This window comes from Lepus europaeus, chromosome 18 (genome assembly GCF_033115175.1).
Source record: "Lepus europaeus isolate LE1 chromosome 18, mLepTim1.pri, whole genome shotgun sequence".
NCBI classification, from domain to species: Eukaryota; Metazoa; Chordata; class Mammalia; order Lagomorpha; family Leporidae; genus Lepus; species Lepus europaeus.
This window is the reverse complement of record NC_084844.1, coordinates 63851657-63870863: the sequence shown is the minus strand read 5'-3', so window position 1 is coordinate 63870863 and position 19207 is coordinate 63851657. Positions and strand designations below refer to the sequence as shown.

General features: G+C 43.0%; 1 protein-coding gene across 1 annotated transcript in view; it reads right to left on the bottom strand.

Moving 5' to 3' along the window:
- Positions 1-18505, bottom strand: part of LOC133746899 (leucine-rich repeat-containing protein 37A3-like) — a 40600-nt gene extending 22095 nt beyond the window's left edge. Inside the window, exons 1-5 of the mRNA XM_062175136.1 lie at positions 15789-18505; positions 14074-14145; positions 10496-10567; positions 7786-7857; positions 7094-7174 (exon numbers count right to left, since the gene is read on the bottom strand). Coding sequence (XP_062031120.1) covers positions 7094-7174; positions 7786-7857; positions 10496-10567; positions 14074-14145; positions 15789-18505 — 3014 coding nt within the window. The remainder of the gene's footprint in view (positions 1-7093; positions 7175-7785; positions 7858-10495; positions 10568-14073; positions 14146-15788) is intronic.
- Positions 18506-19207: the final 702 nt, after the last annotated feature.

The window sequence follows — 19207 nt, the reverse complement described above, 5'->3', positions numbered from 1 at the left end:
CTGCTCAAACACACCACCTTGCTTTCCCCTGGTCCGAGTGACTGGGCACACTCTCTCTGTCCCTTCCATTCTGACAGATGCCCTGTCCCCAGTGAAACCTTGCTACTTTGCTCTCTCACGCCTGAATTCTTTCTTGCATGAAGACAAGAACCCCACATGACTTCTCTCTGGTGACAGAATCAGATAATGGAGATTATTGTAGAGCCTTGTGAATGACTATACTGGACACCACTGGATTGTATGCATTTTATGATAAGTGGATTCTATTTCAGTTTTGAAACAGAACCATATTGTAATAGATAAAGCACAGGTGCCAGAAAACCAGACATGCTGCTATCTGGGAAAAGAATGAAACATCTGATTCTTCTGTGATCAAGTTCAGGGTCAGTGGTGAGTTCAAGAGCCATGTATTGTCTTGCCAGTGATCTCCCCCATTCAACTGTGTTCTCCCAGATATTTTTAGTATTATGAACTTGTTCAACTCAATTATTTAATATTCAGTAAGGATGCTAGATGAAAAATGTATCACGTGATTGGCAAAGCAAGGTTTCTCAGACTGGATTTTGACTATCTTCTGTTTTGTTCTTTATTCTGTGAGATCACGAGGGAGCCTTGTGCAAGAAGGCTCCTTGGCCTCTGCATCTCCCCTTGGCACCCTTTCCCCAAGCTGTGAAGAATGATGGTAGAGCATTAAGTAGCCCAGACTATTTGGCCATGTTTGTTGTTCTCCACTGCTTCACTCTTCCTTAGCAGCACCCATGGCCTTGTACCAAATGGCTCAGCCTTTCCTTTTAATGAGGCAGCCCTTCTGCAGTTGACATAGGGGCCTTGCATTTGTCTCCAGTGAAGTCACACTACAAGGCCACTCTCTACTCTCCTACCTCTTCCTCCCATTGCAGAGCATTCATTTCTTCATTAGGGTTATGCATGGGCAGTGGAGAGACTGAGCAGGAACTGTCTCAACAGCTCTAGGTGGACTCTACAGATGCTCTTTACCATGGACCATTATGTTTTTTTTTTTTGACAGGCAGAGTTAGAGAGAGACAGAGAGAAAGGTTCCTTCCATTGGTTCACCCCCCAAGTGGCCCCTATGGTGGACACGTTGTGCCGATCCGAAGCCAGGAGCCAGGTGCTTCCTCCTGGTCTCCCATGCAGGTGCAGGGCCCAAGGACCTGCGCCATCCTCCACTGCACTCCCAGGCCACTGCAGAGAGCTGGATTGGAAGAGGAGCAACCGGGACAGAATCTGGCACCCCAAATGGGACTAGAACCAGGGGTACCAGCGCCACAGGCAGAGGATTAATCTATTGTTCCACGGCACCAGCCACATTATGTTTTGAGGTTCATATGGATTCCACCATTTCTGGCCCAGTTCCTTCACTTTATAATTGATGGTCTATTGAATCTTACTCCATTGTCTTTTTGATATGCTTGTGGGAGTAAAATGTGGCAGCTTTTTTATAGCCCCTGCAAATCAGAGTCCAAGTGTAAGAAATATTTGTTCTAAATGATCATGTAAAATTTACCTTATTAGAATAGAAAACATATTTTTGCTTTAGCTTTTTGATGTAGAACAATGGGACAGAGTAAACTGGCTCACAAAGTAAGTAGAACATCTCTTTACTGCCAATTTCTCCTCTAAACTCGTTTACACAGACCCAGCAGATGGGCTACATTTCTTTTGTATTAACTGAGGAAACAGAAGAACTTCTGACCTGGATATGCTGAAATCCTCACAGCTTTAACTGAAGAATGTACAGATGGGGCCGTGAAAACACAGTCTGTATGCTAGAATCCCAAGGTATGCAGGGAATCCTTGCTTCTCAGAGAAAGGAGGCAGAGGAAATAAGCAGAGTGGCCTTGTCCTTGGTCCAGGGTGTCTGTCGTGCCTGAGGACATAGACTCCTTTTCCTTTACCCCATGAGCTGTGAAGCTTCTCAGTAGAAGACCTCTGACTCCATCACATAAACCTTTCTCAGGAGCAAAGTCTGAGGAGTCTGAAATTGCTTGAATTTTAATCAAAGTTCTGAGAATAGAAGAGTCTTGAAGAAGACTCTGTGTGAGGAACAAGGGAAGAAGCAAGGGCCCTACAATGAAGCAGCAAGTGACTGGGTAAGGAAATCTCTGAGTCTTTCTTTGTGGCATTTACCTCACCAGGCGATGTAAGGGTTAAGTTCAAGAGCGAGGACTGGAGACCTAGGAAAGCCGAGAGGCGGCATGGCCTTGAACACTGAAAATGTGGAATTCCAGAGGGAGATGGAACTCTCTGCTCTGAGAGCCCTGTTCATTGCAGAAGTCAACTTCAAGATACAATGCACAGTGCCAATGCTGTGGCATAGTGGGAAGCCACTGCCTGCAGTGCCAGCATCTCATATGGGTACCGGTTCAAGTCCTGGATGCTCTACTTCTGATCCAGCTCTCTACTATGTCCTGGGAAAGCAGTAGAAGGTGGCCCAAGTCCTTGGGCCCCTGCATCTGTGTGGGAGATCCGGAAGTATCTCCTGGCTCCTGGCTTCAGATCAGCATGCCTCCCACCATTGTGGCCAGCTAGGGAGTGAACCATCAGATGGAAGGTCTCTCTCTCTCTCTCTCTCTCTATCTGCCTCTCCTTCACTCCGTGTGTAACTATGACTTTCAAATAAATAAATAAATCTTTTAAAAAAAAGATACAATGCACAAAAAGGCGAAGTTGCCCTCCTTCAGCTCTTGTTCACCAGGGAACAAAGAGCTGCACAGACAATTTCTCACAAAGTTCCTAAGTAGTTGTATCACTTATTAACAGCATGAACTAAGTAACCAAGTTACTCAGTTTAACCTCCCTCACCCACACAATAGGGGTTATCATTTCTAAATGGCAAGAGTTGTTGGGAAGATGGAAGCACCTGTATAATCATGTACCATTTTCCAAGCACTGTTGTGCGGTCTTCATGTTATCTCACTTGTGTAAGTACTTAGTATAGTGCCTAAAATGTAATAACCTAATAAAAGGAGGAATTAAAGATGTATATGGTGGGGGCCAGCGCTGTGGTGTAGCAGGTAAATGTACCGCCTGCAGTGCCAGCATCCCATATGGGATGTTGGTTTGAGTCCCCATTCCTCCACTTCTGATCCAGCTCTCTGCTATGGCCTGGAAAATCAGTGGAAGATGGCCCAAGTCCTTGGGCCCCTGCACCCATGTGGGAGACCTGGAATAAGCTCCTGGCTCCTGGCTTTGGATCAGCTAGCTCAGCTCCAGTTATTCTGGCCATTTGGGGAGTAAACCAGTGGATGGAAGACCCCCCTTATCACCTCTCTGTAATGCCTTCCTTCCTTCCTTCCTTCTTTCCTTCCTTGATTTATTTATTTGAAGGTCAGAGTTACACAGAGAGAGAATAGGTAGAGAGAGGGAGAGAGGTGCAGGGGCCCAAGGACTTGGGCCATCTTCCACTGCTTTCCCAGGCCATACAGGGAGCTGGATGGGAAGTGGAGCATCCAGGTCTCAGACCAGCACCCATATGGGATACTGGCACTTCAGGCCAAGTCATTAACCTGCTGTGCCACAGCACCAGTCTTGCCTCTGACTTTCAAATAAATGAATGAATCTTAAAGAAAAAAGTAAAAGAAAAAAAAAACTAAAGCCAATGAAGAGAATACTTTAAGAGAAGTGTATGGGGCAGAGGAAGAATTACCTTAAGAGAAAAGAAGACCTCTTGTTACACAGATGAGAATGTGGTGCAGACGAAAAGACTATGAGAAGAAAAGTGTAATAGTTGCAGGAAGTGACAATGTGAAAACTTGCGAACCCTTACAAAACACCCCAAAGAGCAGACCTGTTCTCTTCATCTGTAAGGTTTATGCCTCTCTCTGAGTTTGGGGAGATGCTGTTTGGATTCCAGGACACACCACAGAGGGATGACCGTGCCAGCAGTGTGCAAATGCAGGTGCATCCACAGCTTGCCTGAAGGAAGCGATGCCCATGGCTGACCTTCAGTGTACGACCACACCCGGCTCACCTACCGTGTCAACAGTGGGGCGAATACCCGAGGAGGGAGAAAGCCTGGACTCTCCTCCTAGTTACCCACAGTGCTTGTGAGTAACAGACGAGTGAGCATGTGGATGTGCTCTGTCTGGATAAGGCTGCAGCTCTCTACACCCTAGAGTTCTTCCATTACTAAACTATGAAACTTGTATTGTGAGAAACAATGAAGTGCCTAAAACAATTTTTAGAAAGAAGCCATTGGTTTAAGACTTAATGTACATGAATGAAGCAGAAGAAATAAAGTATACTTAATGTTTAGAATTATCAATTACTGCTGATTTTCCATAATATATTTCATTTCTGTTTTCAGCTGAAAGATTGATGAGTATTACTATTCAAAGAGTGTTATGTCACTGGTAAGCTCTTGGCATGTCTTTGAGGTGGATTTCATATTCACAATAGACTGATCCTACCACACTGCTGTTTTTACACAGAGGCTTCATTCAGAAGACTATTTACTGGACTGCATGTAGTACGTGCAAACTAAGGGTGAATGCAAATTTTGCTGAGCCTGAGCCTTACCTAATTTGGGGAATCCCTTATAATGAAACATGCAAAATTATGAATATAAAAATTGCTCCAGCCCCTCCCAGGACCTTGGAAGGAGCACGTGCAAGCGTAAAGCCTTGAAGCTTAGGCTGCAGTTCATGATGAATCCAGCTCTGCTGGAACTCTTTTCTGGACTCTGTAATGCAGTGAACAGGATTGTTTTCACTTTAAAAACCCTAGTCTTTGGGCACAAGATTACTGGTGTCTTCCTGGAGCAATGGGCCTTTGAGAAGAGAGGCAGTAGGCTTTCATCTCAGGATAGCAAAAGTTTCCTTGAAGCAGATTAGCTTTGTCTAATAAAAGAATATGTCCCCAAATAAAGGAGACCAGCTCTCAACACACACTTGGTGTATTACAGCCATTATGCCCATTTTTGAAGTAACCACGAGTTAGATATGTTCAGATTGTATGATAAGAGAATTTGTTTCCAATACCAGCTAGCTCTGGGTTTTGCATCACCATGAAGCAAATGCTTTTTTTCTTTTGCTTAAGATGGACACAGAATCTTGAGATAAATGAACAGGTGCCTCGTCCACTGTGCACCATCCCTAACTCTGTGCTCCTACTGTTTCAGCTCCTCTCTGGCCTTGCTGTGCAGATGCTAGCATGGCTGTCACTCATTTTCCCATCAATGTCCAACTTCCTGCTGCTGGCATGAAAGTCTCTTGGAGGCAAAACTTCTGTCCCATTCCAATTTGTACCCTCAGCACTTAATACAGCACCTGGCACTTGGTGGACCTGGCACTCAGTGAATATTATTAAATGAATTCATTACTTTTCATCCACTGTGATTCCACAGATTTTCTCCCTATGTTGTCTACAGAAAACTGTAGTGGAACTCGGCCCCTTAGGAGGGACTCTAATGGAAAGATATATGTTGAGGCCATTTTTACTGATGCTACCAAAACCACTTGGTGTGGGGGCTCCAGGAACCAGCTCCCCGGTGTGTGGGTGAAGGAAAAACAGACTCTCAGTGTTCTTCCTAAATATCTGCAGGCACTGTTGGTCCATCCCCAACACATCCTAAAACCTTCCATCATAACCAAAATGAATTGTGTTTGACAGGGATTCTGAACCACAGAACAGGTGGATAGTCTTTCAATGTCAGGTTTAGTGGAGAATCTTTATCTTGAATCTATAATTCCCTCAGGCCATTGAACATCACAGAATTATAGAGCTGAAAGGGAATAAAACTCACTTTCTGTTGCAGTTTAGTCAGGACAGAACATGTGGGATTAGGCTAGAGCAGTGTATTTTCTTATTTTTTTTACACTACAGTTTTTTTTCCTTTCCAACATTTATTATTTATTGTCTTTTTTCATTTATTAAACTTTTATTTAATGAATATAAATTTTCAAAGTACAGCTTATGGATTACAATGGCTTCCCCCCTCCCATAACTTCCCTCCCACCCGCAACCCTCCCCTTTCCCGCTCCCTCTCCCCTTCCATTCACATCAAGATTCATTTTCAATTCTCTTTATATGCAGAAGATCAGTTTAGTATATATTAAGTAAAGATTTCAACAGTTTGCCCCCATATAGCAACACAAAGTGAAAAAAATACTGTTGGAGTACTAGTTATAGCATTAAATAAGAGTGTACAGCACATTAAAGACAGAGATCCTACATAATATTTTTTTAAAAATTAATTAATTTTCTATGCCATTTCCAATTTAACACCAGGGTTTTTTTTTCATTTCCAATTATCTTTATATACAGAATATCGATTCTGCATATACTTAGTAAGATTTCATCAGTTTGTACCCACACAGAAACACAAAGAGTAAAAATACTGTTTCAGTACTAGTTATAGCATCACTGCACATTAGACAACACATTAAGGACAGATCCCACATGAGATGTAAGTACACAGTGACTCCTGTTGCTGACTTAACAATTTGACACTCTTGTTTATGGCGTCAGTAATCTCCCTAGGCTCTAGTCATGAGTTGCCAAGGCTATAGAAGCCTTTAGAGTTCGCTGACTTTGATCTTATTCCAATAGGGTCATAGTCAAAGAGGAAGTTCTTTCCTCCCTTCAGAGAAAGGTACCTCCTTCTTTGATGGCCCCGTTCTTTCCACTGGGATCTCACTCGCAGAGATCTTTCATTTAGGTCTTCTTCTTTTTTTCTTTTCCATGATATCTTGGCTTTCCATGCCTACAGTTTAACATATACACCACTTCTTCCTATTTCAAAGGTTCTTAGTATCCACAGATAATTTATAAATCGAGAGCTAAATACATTTTGGAAAAAGCTCATGATCTGGGTGATGGGGAGAGATGTGCCCTTTGGCTGGGTCCCAGGAATTATTTTTGCATTATGACTTAAAAGCAGGTTACCCTGAGAAAGCACAAGAATGTTTTTCTCCCAGAGTACTTGGTGTTAGATTTTTGAAAAAAAAAATGGAAATTAAGACCTCCTTTGCAGAGTTTATATACAGGGCTTAATACCCAGATAACCATAACTATATACAATTTTTACACATAAATGGTTTTAAAATATGTGTTCATCATCTATTTCACTTACACACTGTGCAAAAACTGCATTCCATGCCACGCCTGAAATGTCCCAAAGCTCAGTTCTGTCAGTAAATTGCAACCAAGATTTCTACAATAAAAGACACAATCAAAGAGAATGAATAAGAAAAAAGATATATTTTAAGAATACTCTTCTCTCAGGAGGGATTCTAATTTTTATAGATGAAACAATACTTCCACATTTTATCTACACACTAAAGAATTTACAGGTACTGGAAGATTTGGTTCTGAATTATACTTGGACATTTACAATAAATTTCATCGTATCATTTTCATATTACACACGACATACTTGTACTGCGTGATCTTTATTTCTCTGGAACAGTTTCACAACTTGAATGCTATTGACATTTTGGATTCGATAATGCTTTTCTAGTGGAGGTTTGTGCTGTCCATAGTAGGTGGCTTAACAGCAGGCTGGCCTTGGCCCACTGGGTGCCAGCAGCACGTGCAGGGCTGTAAAATGTTACCTAAATGCAAACTCCTGTTGGCTGAGAAGCACTGCTCTGTGGGATTCACTCTGACCTTTGTATCTGATAGCATCTCTGCTAGAGAGGGAAAGGACCTGTCACAGAATTTTAGTAACCTTCTACTACAAATGTAAAGTAGAAGCTTAACCCTATTTCAAGGTGAACAGTGAAGATTTATTAAAATTCCAATTGTGATGAGATTGTAACTTACACAGACTGCAGAAAAGGGAGTGACTCAAATGCACGTCTTTCGATAAACTCTATTTTATTGCAGGATAAATCTCTAGGAAAGGAAAACATTGCCTTGGTTAGCTATTACCTATGTAGTCAGTGGGGTAATAAAATTTGCATTTGATAATGTCTGATATTCAGTTTTTACCTAAACTGTAAAGCTTTGGACTTGTATTTGACCTTCTGGAGATATTAACCCTTCTTATAACCTCTCCTAATAGTCTCACTGTTAGAACCTTCATAAATGACATACACAACTATAGATCTTGATAGATTGTGGTGGTAAACTTCCCTGAGAGAGGGAGAATTGATTAGATGAACTTTCATAGTCTTCATCCATTTGAAACAAGGAGCAAAGCTGTCATCTCCATTTTTAATGTCTAGTATTCAAAAGAACACTCACATTTTCACACCTTTCCTGGTTTAGTCCTATTTTTCTAACTTCATTCAATACCAGAAAAAAAGATGCCCTTTCAAACCATTGGAAAGGAAATTGGTGCTCTAATTAATTCATGATTTTGAACTGATTCAGAATTACACTTTCTGTCATACTAGAGGAAATTTATTTGTTGCCTGTTGCTTGATATTCCATGAAAGCCATGATAGAAATGTCAGAAAACAGCACGACACTGGATTCTCACTTGAAAATACTCTTGGTGGTAGAGGACTCTCTAACTTCCACTGATTACAATTTGACCCTCACTTTTCACCTGCAACTCATCTGTTGGTGGCTCAATCTCTAGAATCTCCTTCTCTCACCTGTCCCACCCACAGTCACCAGTGGGACTTGCCCTAAGTGACTCTCCAATTCCAGCATCACCTAGGTGCTTATGAAATGCAGATTCTCAGCCCTGTTCTAGACTGACTCAGGCAGTAACTGTGGGGTAGGGTTCAGAGCCCCAGGGAACTGATGCAAGCTCAAGTCTGTTTTAGAGCACTGCTGTGACAGCATGGTTCCCCATGGTGACTCTTGCTCAGCATTCAAAGGCCTGGAAGACATGGCTTCAGTCTCCAGCTTTCCCTGCTTCCCTATGGATACCCATGGCATTCCTCAGAAGCTCCCATGTTTTCCCTTTCTCCCACGATATTCTCTCCAAGATGTCTGCTTGATGATGCACACTGCCCCCTTGGAAGTCCTGTTCAACTGGCGTTGCTCCCAGTAACATCATCCCTGACCCAGCCCAAAGTCTCTTCTCCTTCGTCTGGACTCTATATCCATTTCTTTTCATATCGTTACTTGTGCCTTCCATTTCCCCAGAACATAAACTTCTTGAAAGCATGGATTTGGCCTTGCTCATCTACATTGCCCACTATGTTTCAAACTGACTCATGGAAATAAACTCAGGTGTTTCTGAAATAAATGAATGGTTGAGTAGGTAGAAGAAGGAAAAGTGAATTTTTAAAAAGCAATGTGGTTTTATTATTCCCTGGCCCCTCCGCAGCATTCTGTCAGCTACATAGCGCTTGTTGGGTCTTGGTTTGAGCTTGTGTATTTGTTTCCCCTGCAAGATTGTGAGCTCCTGGGAAGGTGGATCCTGTCTTACTCATTTATGTGTCTCCAGTACTAGACAAAGTGTTTGGCTTTCTCTTTCAGCTTTAAACAATTGATTGGCATTTTGAAAGTGATGTGAATACATATGCTAGCATAAACTAATTAGGCTACAAGGGATTTTCCAGCAGAAACCATGAAGGGCCTATTCTACCGGCAGTAGTCTCATTTGTTTTTCTCCAAACATGTTTGCAAGGTTCCAGAGCCCAGATGGCAAAGGTGCTCAGAGGAACCATGCAGATGTGGTTGTCCTCTTTGGCCTAGAAGTTCTGATCATTCAAAGAAATGTTTTCAGTATCACATGCTATGTTCCTTAAGCCTTGTACTTTTGAGACAAGAATCTATTTGCTAAAGAGGCCCAGTAATTAGCCCAATAAGGATTAATGATGTACACTTCCCAATACTATGTAGCCATTGTTTTAATTATCTATTTCCAGCATGGGTATAATAGTTCCTTAATTGAAATCATGAATGCCAAATCTGTTCCCTTGGTAGCTTAGTATTCTTGATAATATTGTTTATATAATTTACCTGTTTAGCAAGTCACTTAATGGCTAAAGATTAACTTATTCAAGATTAGATCATTTAACAACTTTCAGTTGATGGCATTCAAATTAATGTTGTTGGTTTCTGTTTTCTTCCCTTTGTTGTATTAAGCCAACTTGTTCAAACCTTGTTTGTAAAGGCCAGATGATAAATGTTTGAGACTTGGTGGGCCACATATTGTCTCTGTTGCATTTTCTTGTTTCTTTGTTTTTCTTTACAGTCCTTTATAAATGTAAAACTCATTCTTAACTTAGGACCTGTATGAAGACAGACCTTGGATCCTATTTCATCCATTGCTTGTAAATTAAACACAAATATAATCAATCAGTATATGAATATTTATAAAACAGGGTCCATATGGTTATCAGTAACTAATCAGATATTACCACTTTCCTCTAAAAGTGAAGTTTTTTCTGCTTCTTGTTTATATAATTTTAAAACACAAAGCACATAATAGGTATTCCACATTAGAGATATGAGACCCTACAGTGTAGACTTCCAGAAGAAACCTTAGGGATTATCTAGCTGGGACCCATATTTATTTCCTAGATAATATAACTAAAATCTCATAAATAAATATGATTAAATGACTTACAAGTGTTGGAGCGATAGCAGGCCTTCAAATGAGTCCTTATGTAATTCAGTCAAGTTATTTTCACTGAGGATTCTGGAAAATGAAAGAGGTACTTCTGAATCAAAATGACAACTAACTGCAGCTGTGTGCTTCATAGGAATAACTCCGTATGTAGAGGATAATGGTGCTGTTTAAATATCCTGATTTTAATTTACTTTTAGGGTGGTGATGTCTGTTGTATTTTAATTTAAACCATTTTTCCCACTCTCCCTTTTTTGTCCATCTCTATACACCTACCCATCCTTCCCACCAAATCATAAATGTAATGTCTGCTCTGTGGGTCACAATGTCCCTGTTAGAACCTAACACTGGGAGGCACCAAGATTGGCAAAACTGCCATTTCCTTCTGTTTTTCCCCCAAACTCTAGTACCAAAGCCCCATGTTTGAGGTATGCCAGGGCTACAAGTTAAGGTTGACCTGGGAGGCAGTAATGATGGCTGAGTATTTAAATCCCTGCCATCCATATAGGAGAACAAGACTGAGTTTGAGGTTCCTGAGTTTGACTGACCCAGTCTCACCACTACAGGCATCTGGGGAGTGAACAGTGTATTATAGCATGCTGCCTTTGCCTCTCAAATAAAAATTAAATTTTCTTCCCCTTCCCTTTATCCCTTAGCCTTTCCAACTCCCTTCTTCACTCTTCAGAGGAAACTAGTGTTATTTAGTTTTGTGTCAGATGACTTTGATTTTTTCTTTTTCTAAAGATTTATTTATTTATTTGAAAGAGTTACACACAGAGAGAAGGAGAGGGGAGAAGGGAGAAAGGAGAGAGGACAGGGGAAAGGGGAGAGGGGAGAGGGGAGAGGGGAGAGGTAGGTCGTCCATCCGCTGGTTCACTCCAAAATTGGCCACAATGGCCGGAGCTGTGCTAATGAGGAGCCAGGAGCTTCCTCCAGGTCTTCCCATATGTGGGTGCAGGGGCCCAAGGACTTGGGCCATCTTCCACTACTTTCCCAGGCCATAGCAAAGAGCTGGATCAGAAGTGGAGCAGCTGAGACTCAAATTGGCACCCATATGGGATGCTGGCACTGCGAGTGGTGGCTTTACCTGCTATGCCACAGTGCCAGCCCTGACTTTGATTTTTCTTACAAGTTTGGGACATCTTCAAACGAAGCATAACCAAAATAAATATAAACTGTGTATTGTATTTAAGAAATATCATAAATTAAAAGTCACAACTGCCTGATTCTAGCATTTTCCCATCAGAAATGAGATAGTAGGCTAAGGGGAAACTTTTATCTTTTTTAAAAAAGATTTTATTTATTTGTTTGAGAGTTATAATTACAGATGGAGAGGAGAGACAGAAAGGTCTTCTATCCACTGGTTCACTCCCCAAATGGCTGCAATGGCTGTAGCTGGGCCAATTGGAAGCCAGGAGCCAGGATCCATGAGCCTCTTTGGGGTCTCCTACATGGGTGCACAGACCTAAGTGCTTGGGCCATCCTCTACTGCATTCTCAGGCCATAGCAGAGAGTTGGATTTAAAGTGGAGCAGCTGGGACTAGAACTGGTACCCGTAGAGGAATCCGGCGCCACAAGTAGCAGCTTAGCCCACTGCACCACTGCACCACTGCACAGGCCCTGGGAAAATTTATCTTAAAGTGATCATAACCCTTCTCCTTTGTCTGTTATATGTCTTGTTTGTATTCAGAAATAATTTATGATGTCTATACAAGTTGTCCCAGTGATATAACCCGCAAACTGTTGTGAAAAATGTCAGTTAATTCTTTTTATTATTATTATTATTATGTTACACTCAGCACTTCAAAATTTCTAGTTCACTGTCTGAGGTGACATGATAGATTTTTATTTTTAGTTAATTACTTTTAATGTTAAGTATTTTCCCCCAAAATTGGGAGTCTAAACTGATTCCTTTCAAAAATCAGTAAGGAAAAGATAATTCAACAAATGGACAGTGGACAAAACCTCAACGAAACATAGATATTCAATAAGTATATAAAGACATTTAAATTTATGAGTAATCAGAGAAATCCAAATTCAGCTGGGAACCCTTTTATTTGCCTGTCACATTAGCAAAATACAGAGCATCCCGAGGTGAAAAGGTGAAGGCTTGAAGAGTCAGTGTTGGGGCATAGCAGGCTAAGCCCTCACTTGAGAAGCGCAAATTCCATATTGGAGAGCTTGGTTAAAGTTTTGGGCCCTCTGCTTCTGAGCCACATGCCTGCTAGTGCACCTAGGAGGCAGCAGATGATGGTCCAAGTGCTTGATTCCTCGCCATCCTTGTGGGAGACCCAGAATCAAGTATTAGATCTTAGCTTTGGCCTGGCCCAGCCATGGCTGTTTTGGGCATTTGGGGATAAAGCAGTGGATTGAAGATTCTCTCTTTCTCTCACTCTCTCATTTGCTCTCGCTCCATCTCCCCCTTCCCTCAACTCTCATATTTCAAGTAAACAAATACATCTTTTTAAAAAGGATGAAGGGAAATGAATGTTCTTATTTTCTGTTAGCTGGAGTGTAAGTAAGTGTGCACAGCTTTTCTGAGGGCGATTAAAATTTCCTATTTCTGTAGTCTCCATCTATTTTCATTTTTTTTTGAGATTTATTTATTTATTTGAAAGTCAAGTTACACACAGAGAGAAGGAGAGGCAGAGAGAGAGAGAGAGAGAGATCTTCAGTCCACTGGCTCACTCCCCAGTTGGCCACAACTGCCGGAGCTGTGCTGATTCAAAGCAAGGAGCCAGGAGCTTCTTCAAGGTCTCCCACATGGGTGCAGGGGCCCAAGCACTTGGGCAATCTTCCACTGCTTTCCCAGGCCATATCAGAGATCTGGATCAGAAGTGGAGCAGCCAGGGCTCAAACCAGTGCCCATATGGGATGCTGGCATGGCAGGTGGAGGCTTTTCCCGCTCTGCCACAGCACTAGCCTCCCCATTTTCTTTCTAGACTTCTATTTTGCAAAATGCTTGTCCATGTTCACAAGTGTGCACAAGGATTTTCCTTGAAGCAATACATGAGAAGTGGACATAATCCAAAATCCATCAATAGCGGGATTATTAAGTAAACTGTGAAATGGCCATCCATACTATAGAATTTCATGTAGGAGTTAAATGAATAGGATAACTGACTGAGTACTAGAAGGGAAAGAAATCCAGGAGAAACCATGAAGTGAAAGAGCCAAGTTGCGGGATGTTACTATTTAGGTTAAAAAAAAAGAAACCACACAACAAACCTATTATGCTCTATGTAAATATGTTTGTAGGTAAGTTTTTGGAAGGATATATGCCAAACTCAGAGCAGTGATTATTCCCTCATAGGTAGGGAGTTAGGACACAATGAAGGTCTTCACTATCCCTATCACTTTTTATCTACTAAGAATATAATCAGTATTACTGATAAATGATTCTTATTTCAAATTCTATGCCTTGTTAAAACAACCATAGAATTATAATCAACAGATGTTGATTGTGACATGGAGAGGGGAATACTTTTTCTGACATACTGACCTCAAAATAGTAGAACAAGAAAGCTCTTACAATGCAGTTAGTTTTTTGTATTCATGTTTTGGGAGCGTGTACTCACAGTGTCTCAGCCCAATGGTATGCTTTCCATACATTTTCATCAATGAAAGAAATTGAGTTTCCTTGGAAATTTCTGTAAAGGAACACAGTTCATATCCATAAATAGGTTGGAAAAGAATGAACAAAATGAGGCACCCTCATGGGGGAGTATTGAAATACAGAAATATTATCAGCTTTCTAATAAATACCAGTGCTCTTAAGGTCCATAGCTCTCTGCTTCCCGGTTTGCTCACTCAACAAATAATGTGGGGCCACTGACAAACAATGAAGCATCCTCTCAGAAGCTTAACTTCGTCTCTGTGCAATCTCTGACAGTAAAGACAGTCACTTTGAATATTAAGTATTTTCACCAAAATAACTCAGGTGTCTAAAGTGACTTCTATAAATCAGTGAGAAAAGGATAAATAATTCAAGAAAAAAATGGGCAAAATGTATTGTCACAAATAAGAATAATGAAAACCTATGACAGGTAATACCAGTGCTTTGGCCAAGCACCCTCTGCTGAAATCTTTCCAAGTATGGAATGGATACAGACAATTTAAAATCAGAGGGACTAATGTGCTGATGTGGGAAAGCCTTTTGGAATACAGCATAGGGTAAAAGTGCCGATCACTGAGCCAGGAGCCAAGCATTACCTCCATAGGGAAAAAAGTGAGAGGAGGTTGGAAGGAAAGACACACAGCCTGGGTTATGGGTGATAGAGTGAGGACCAGGGGATGATGAGGGTTTGTGGGGGTTCATACTTTCACATTTTATCCTACATTCTTTGCACTTTTTCAAAAGTGGGAAGGTACTCATAATCGACACATGTTTACAAGAAGCTGTTAAATGACTTATATTTAGCTTCAACTCTGAATTGCTGTGAGTGCTTACCTTTCACTCTGTCCTCAGTCCTCAGCAACAATGAACCTATTTGTTTTAGGTACACATTTTCCTGGAAGCAGGAGCAGCAATAAAACAGATACCTGTCTGCTCACCTGTCTGGTGGATATGTCCACTCGGGTTACTTTATGCTCACCAATAAAAAGTGCCTAACACCGAACACATCTCCTGCAAACGGGCTCTTCTTTCTGACTGCTGTGCTTCTGCCTTACAGACCACCATCATTCTCACTGTCATCCAGGGAAAGACTGTGGAGTCACCCGTTTCTATTTTCTGTTACGTCCATCGCACAATTCTTTAAGCCAGCTTTACAGATGAGGAGATTGAATCCAAGCTAAATAACTTTTCCAAAGTCACAAAGCTAATCACTGAGAGACCTGTGTTCAAAGCCAGGCAACCTGGCTCCAGAATCTATCCTTAAAACTGTTGTATCATCTCTAATAAGTTGGGATGAGTGTTGTGTTTAAGAATGGGAGTAAAGCAATGAGGTAATAATATGGTGAATGTCAATACATAAATAATCAGGCAAAGGAGTAAGGGCAATCACACGAGACTGAAGAAGGCACACAAGACTAAGAAGAGAAGGAGGATAACGAAAGCTCACAAGCAAAGTGGCCACTTGGGGGGGTGAACCAATGGAAAAAGGAAGACCTTTCTCTTAGTCTCTCTTTCTTTCACTGTCTAATTCTGCCTGTCAAAAAAAAAAAAAAACTACACACACACACACACACAGTCAACATAAGGTGGGGACTTGAGGAGGGCTCAGGATGCTCTTGAGGAAAAGCTGCTGAGACAGGCAGGCTGTAGGGAACTATGAGGAAGGGAGATTCTTACAATATGCTGAAGGTGCCGTTGTAGCTGTTGGGCTCTGGTACAGAAACTTTGTGAAGCTTCTGCACTGGGCTGAGGCCAGTGCATGAAAGTGTCTCATTTCTGCAGGAACAGAGCTCACATACATTTATGGTGGCAGCCGCATTCAGGGGCTGATCTGTGACTTCAGTTAGGGTTGAGTGCTGAGTCTGAACCTGGCTTGGATGTAGATCTGTAGTCTTCAGGGATGGAGAGTGGCCAGCTTTTGTAGTGGGTATCAGAGTTCTGGTAAGCTCCATTTTGGAAGGCTGAGCTATGACACTGGGTGATAGTGGGTGCTGAGCTTGATGCTGACCTGCTGTTGGAACTTTCATCTCATTGTCCCCTGGGGATTGAGGTACGAGCTCCTTTAGTGGCTCTGTAGAAGGAGTTAGGGTCATTTGCGTGGTAGTAGAAGGTTTAACCTCTGTAGTACGTTGTGGAGTTTGGGTAATTTCCAGGTCCCGAGGCTTAACTGTGACTTGAGGCAGGTTTGTATGCTGAGTCTGAATCTGGACTGGAGGTGAAAATGTCACCTCAGGGTACATTGGATAAGGAGGAGGAGATATAGGCTTCAAGGCTGTAGAATGTCCATCCTGTGTAGTGGGTACCTGAGTTATGGTTGGCTCTAGCTTTGAAGGTTCAGCTGTGGCACTGGGTGACATTGGATGCGGAATTTGATCTTGACTTGGTTTTGGAACTACCATCTCATAATAAACTGGAGGCTGATAGACTGCTTCATTTTGTGGCCCTGGACGCTGCCCTGAAGTCTCCTGGGTGGTTGGAAGTGGTTCACCCTCCACAATGGATTCTGGAGTTAGGGTAAGTTCTACATCAAAAGGTTGAACTGTGACTTCTGTCAGGGTTGGATGCTGCACCTGAACCTGGTCTGGTTGTGAAAGTACCTCCTCATGGTGCACGGGAGGTACTTTAGTCCTCTTTAGGGCTGTAGAATGTTCAGCCTTCCTGGTATGCTTTGCATTTATGGTAAGCATTGTGTCCAAAGGCTGAACTGTGATATTAGTAGGCAATGTTGGAAATTGAGCTTGATTATGACCCAGTGTTGGAACTGTCACCTCTTGATGTGTTGGAGATTGGGTTACACCCTCCTTGGGAGGTTGACTTGAGGTCTCCTGCTTGTCTGTAGAGGGTTCAGTCACCATACTACTGGTTTCTGGAGTTATGGTAAGTCCCAGGTCCAAATGTTGAGTTGTGACTGGAGTCAGGTTTGGAGATGGAGCTGTAGTCTTGCTCAGTTCTGTAGGATGCTCAGCCTCTGTAGTAGGTTCTGTAGTAATGGTAAGTGCCAGGTCTAAAGGTTGATTTGAAACACTGGGTGATAGTGGAGGTTGATTTTGATCCGGACCTAATGTTGGAACTGTCTCCTCAGGGAGCTCTGAAGTCTGAGCTAGACCCTCTTGAGTCCAAGATTCCACCTTCCCAGGGAATTCTGGAGTCTGCACTGGGGCCTGTTGTTGGGTTGAGGGGAGTCCCACTTCCTCAGGATGCTCCAGAGGCTGCGCTGGAGCCTGCTCCGTGCTTGGAGTAGATTGAACTTCCTCACCGGCCTCTGAGGCTTCTGTCAGTTCCGTGTCTGCAGGTTTCAGTGTGACGCTGGGGAAGTTTGCTTGGAGAGCTACAACCTGAGGTGAGGATGGAGTGTGAAGATGGTGATGCACTGATGCCTGACCTACTACTTCTGCAGTAGCAAATGGATTCTGAGCTGGGGCCTCCTGCTGCCATGGAGATGCTTCTTCCTCGGGCTGCTGTAGTTCTGGAACTGGGACCTCTTGCGGGGTTGAAGCAGGCTCATCAGTTTCAATGGGCTGTGGAGGCAGAGCTTGTTCTTCTTGCTGTGGGGAGGAGGATTGGATGGGCTCCTGAGTCTCTGGATTTGGAGTCTGGCCCTCCAGCAGGAATTGAGATGGTTCAGCCTGCTCAGAAGGCTGTGCAGGTTCCCCTGGGTTCTCCTGGGATTCCGTAGGAAAACCACCAGGATAGACCACATTGTCAGCCGGCAAAACTTGATTTTGACCCTGAAGCTTGGCCACTTTGTCTGGAGTTCCTACACCAACCTTAGGAAGTCGTCTAAGCCGAGCTAGATCTTTCTTGGGGATCAGGGGTGAAACAATCAACTTGTTTCCTTGTGAACTCTGACTGTCTAGAGGCAGAACGAGTGCTTCAAATGACTGGTGAACCTTTCCTTCCAGTCGAGGAGGCAGAACTAGGGGCTGATCCTGATCCCTGTCTAGCACGGGAATGGCCTCTGGTAGCCTTTGTTGTCGAGGAAACCTATTGAAATACTGGTACGGAGCAGCAAGCTGTTCTGACTCTGGGGGCAGCCCTTGAGCTGAATCCATGTCCAGAAAAGGAACAAAACTCACAGTGGACTCTTGAGGTGAGGCCAGCATCTGAGAGGGAGCAGAAGACCGCAGGTCATCAAAGCTGCCGGGGTCTGCCGGGAGTGTGAGCGCGTCAGGTGATTCAGGTGGGGCATTCGAGGAGTGAGAAGACCAGGGCTCAGAGAGCCAAGGGAGGCTGGAGGTCAGCTGGACCAGGTCCTGGGCCCTCTCCAGGGGCTGAGTCGCCTGGACTGGTAGCCACAAAGGCTGCCAGTTGAAGAGGAGCCATGTGACCCACAGGCACAAATGGGTCATTGACAGGGTTTTCAGGATACAGTAACTCAGGCTGCTGGGGCACATGCAGTATGCCCTGAGCATGAGCTAATGAATTTTCCGGATACAGTAACTCAGGCTGTTGGGGCACACACAGTATGCCCTGAGCATGAGTTAATGAATTATGGCAGCCCCTTAGAGGGCATGCCTTAGCAACTGAACCCCGCCCCACCCTTTATGACACCTGACCTTTATTTACACACTCTTTATTAGGCTCCGCCTCCAGGGCTCTTCTGCTTTGAGCCAGGGCAGCCTTTTTCTACAGCCACTGGGTCACAGACCCAGGTGGCTCCAGAACCCCAGCAGCCCACTAGTGTGGGGTGGGGCTGGGGAGGCGGAGTTTCCCAAGGAAGTAACAGGGCTGGTTTTTTTGGGGGGGTCTTCAGAGTTATCTGGTTCTGGTTGCTAGCTTGAAGTTTCCTCCTCCAAGTTCAAATCCAAGAGCAGTCTTTCCTCCCATCAGGGCTAGTTAGGGCAGAGGTAGGAGGACACATATTATGCTTATTTATTATGGAACAAGGCCATTTCCTCTAAAGTCTCAGTATCCTTGTTTTCATATTTGACAATTCTGTTAGGTAGGGGCTACAATGAAATCAGTTCTTAGAAGATTTCTGTAGAGACATGGGCAATTCAGTGTGGGTGTGATGATTAGAACAGAAATCAATAGCAGTTTACATTGGCATAGGAAAACTTCCCCCATTCTACCCTGGCTCAGTACAGCTGCTAACC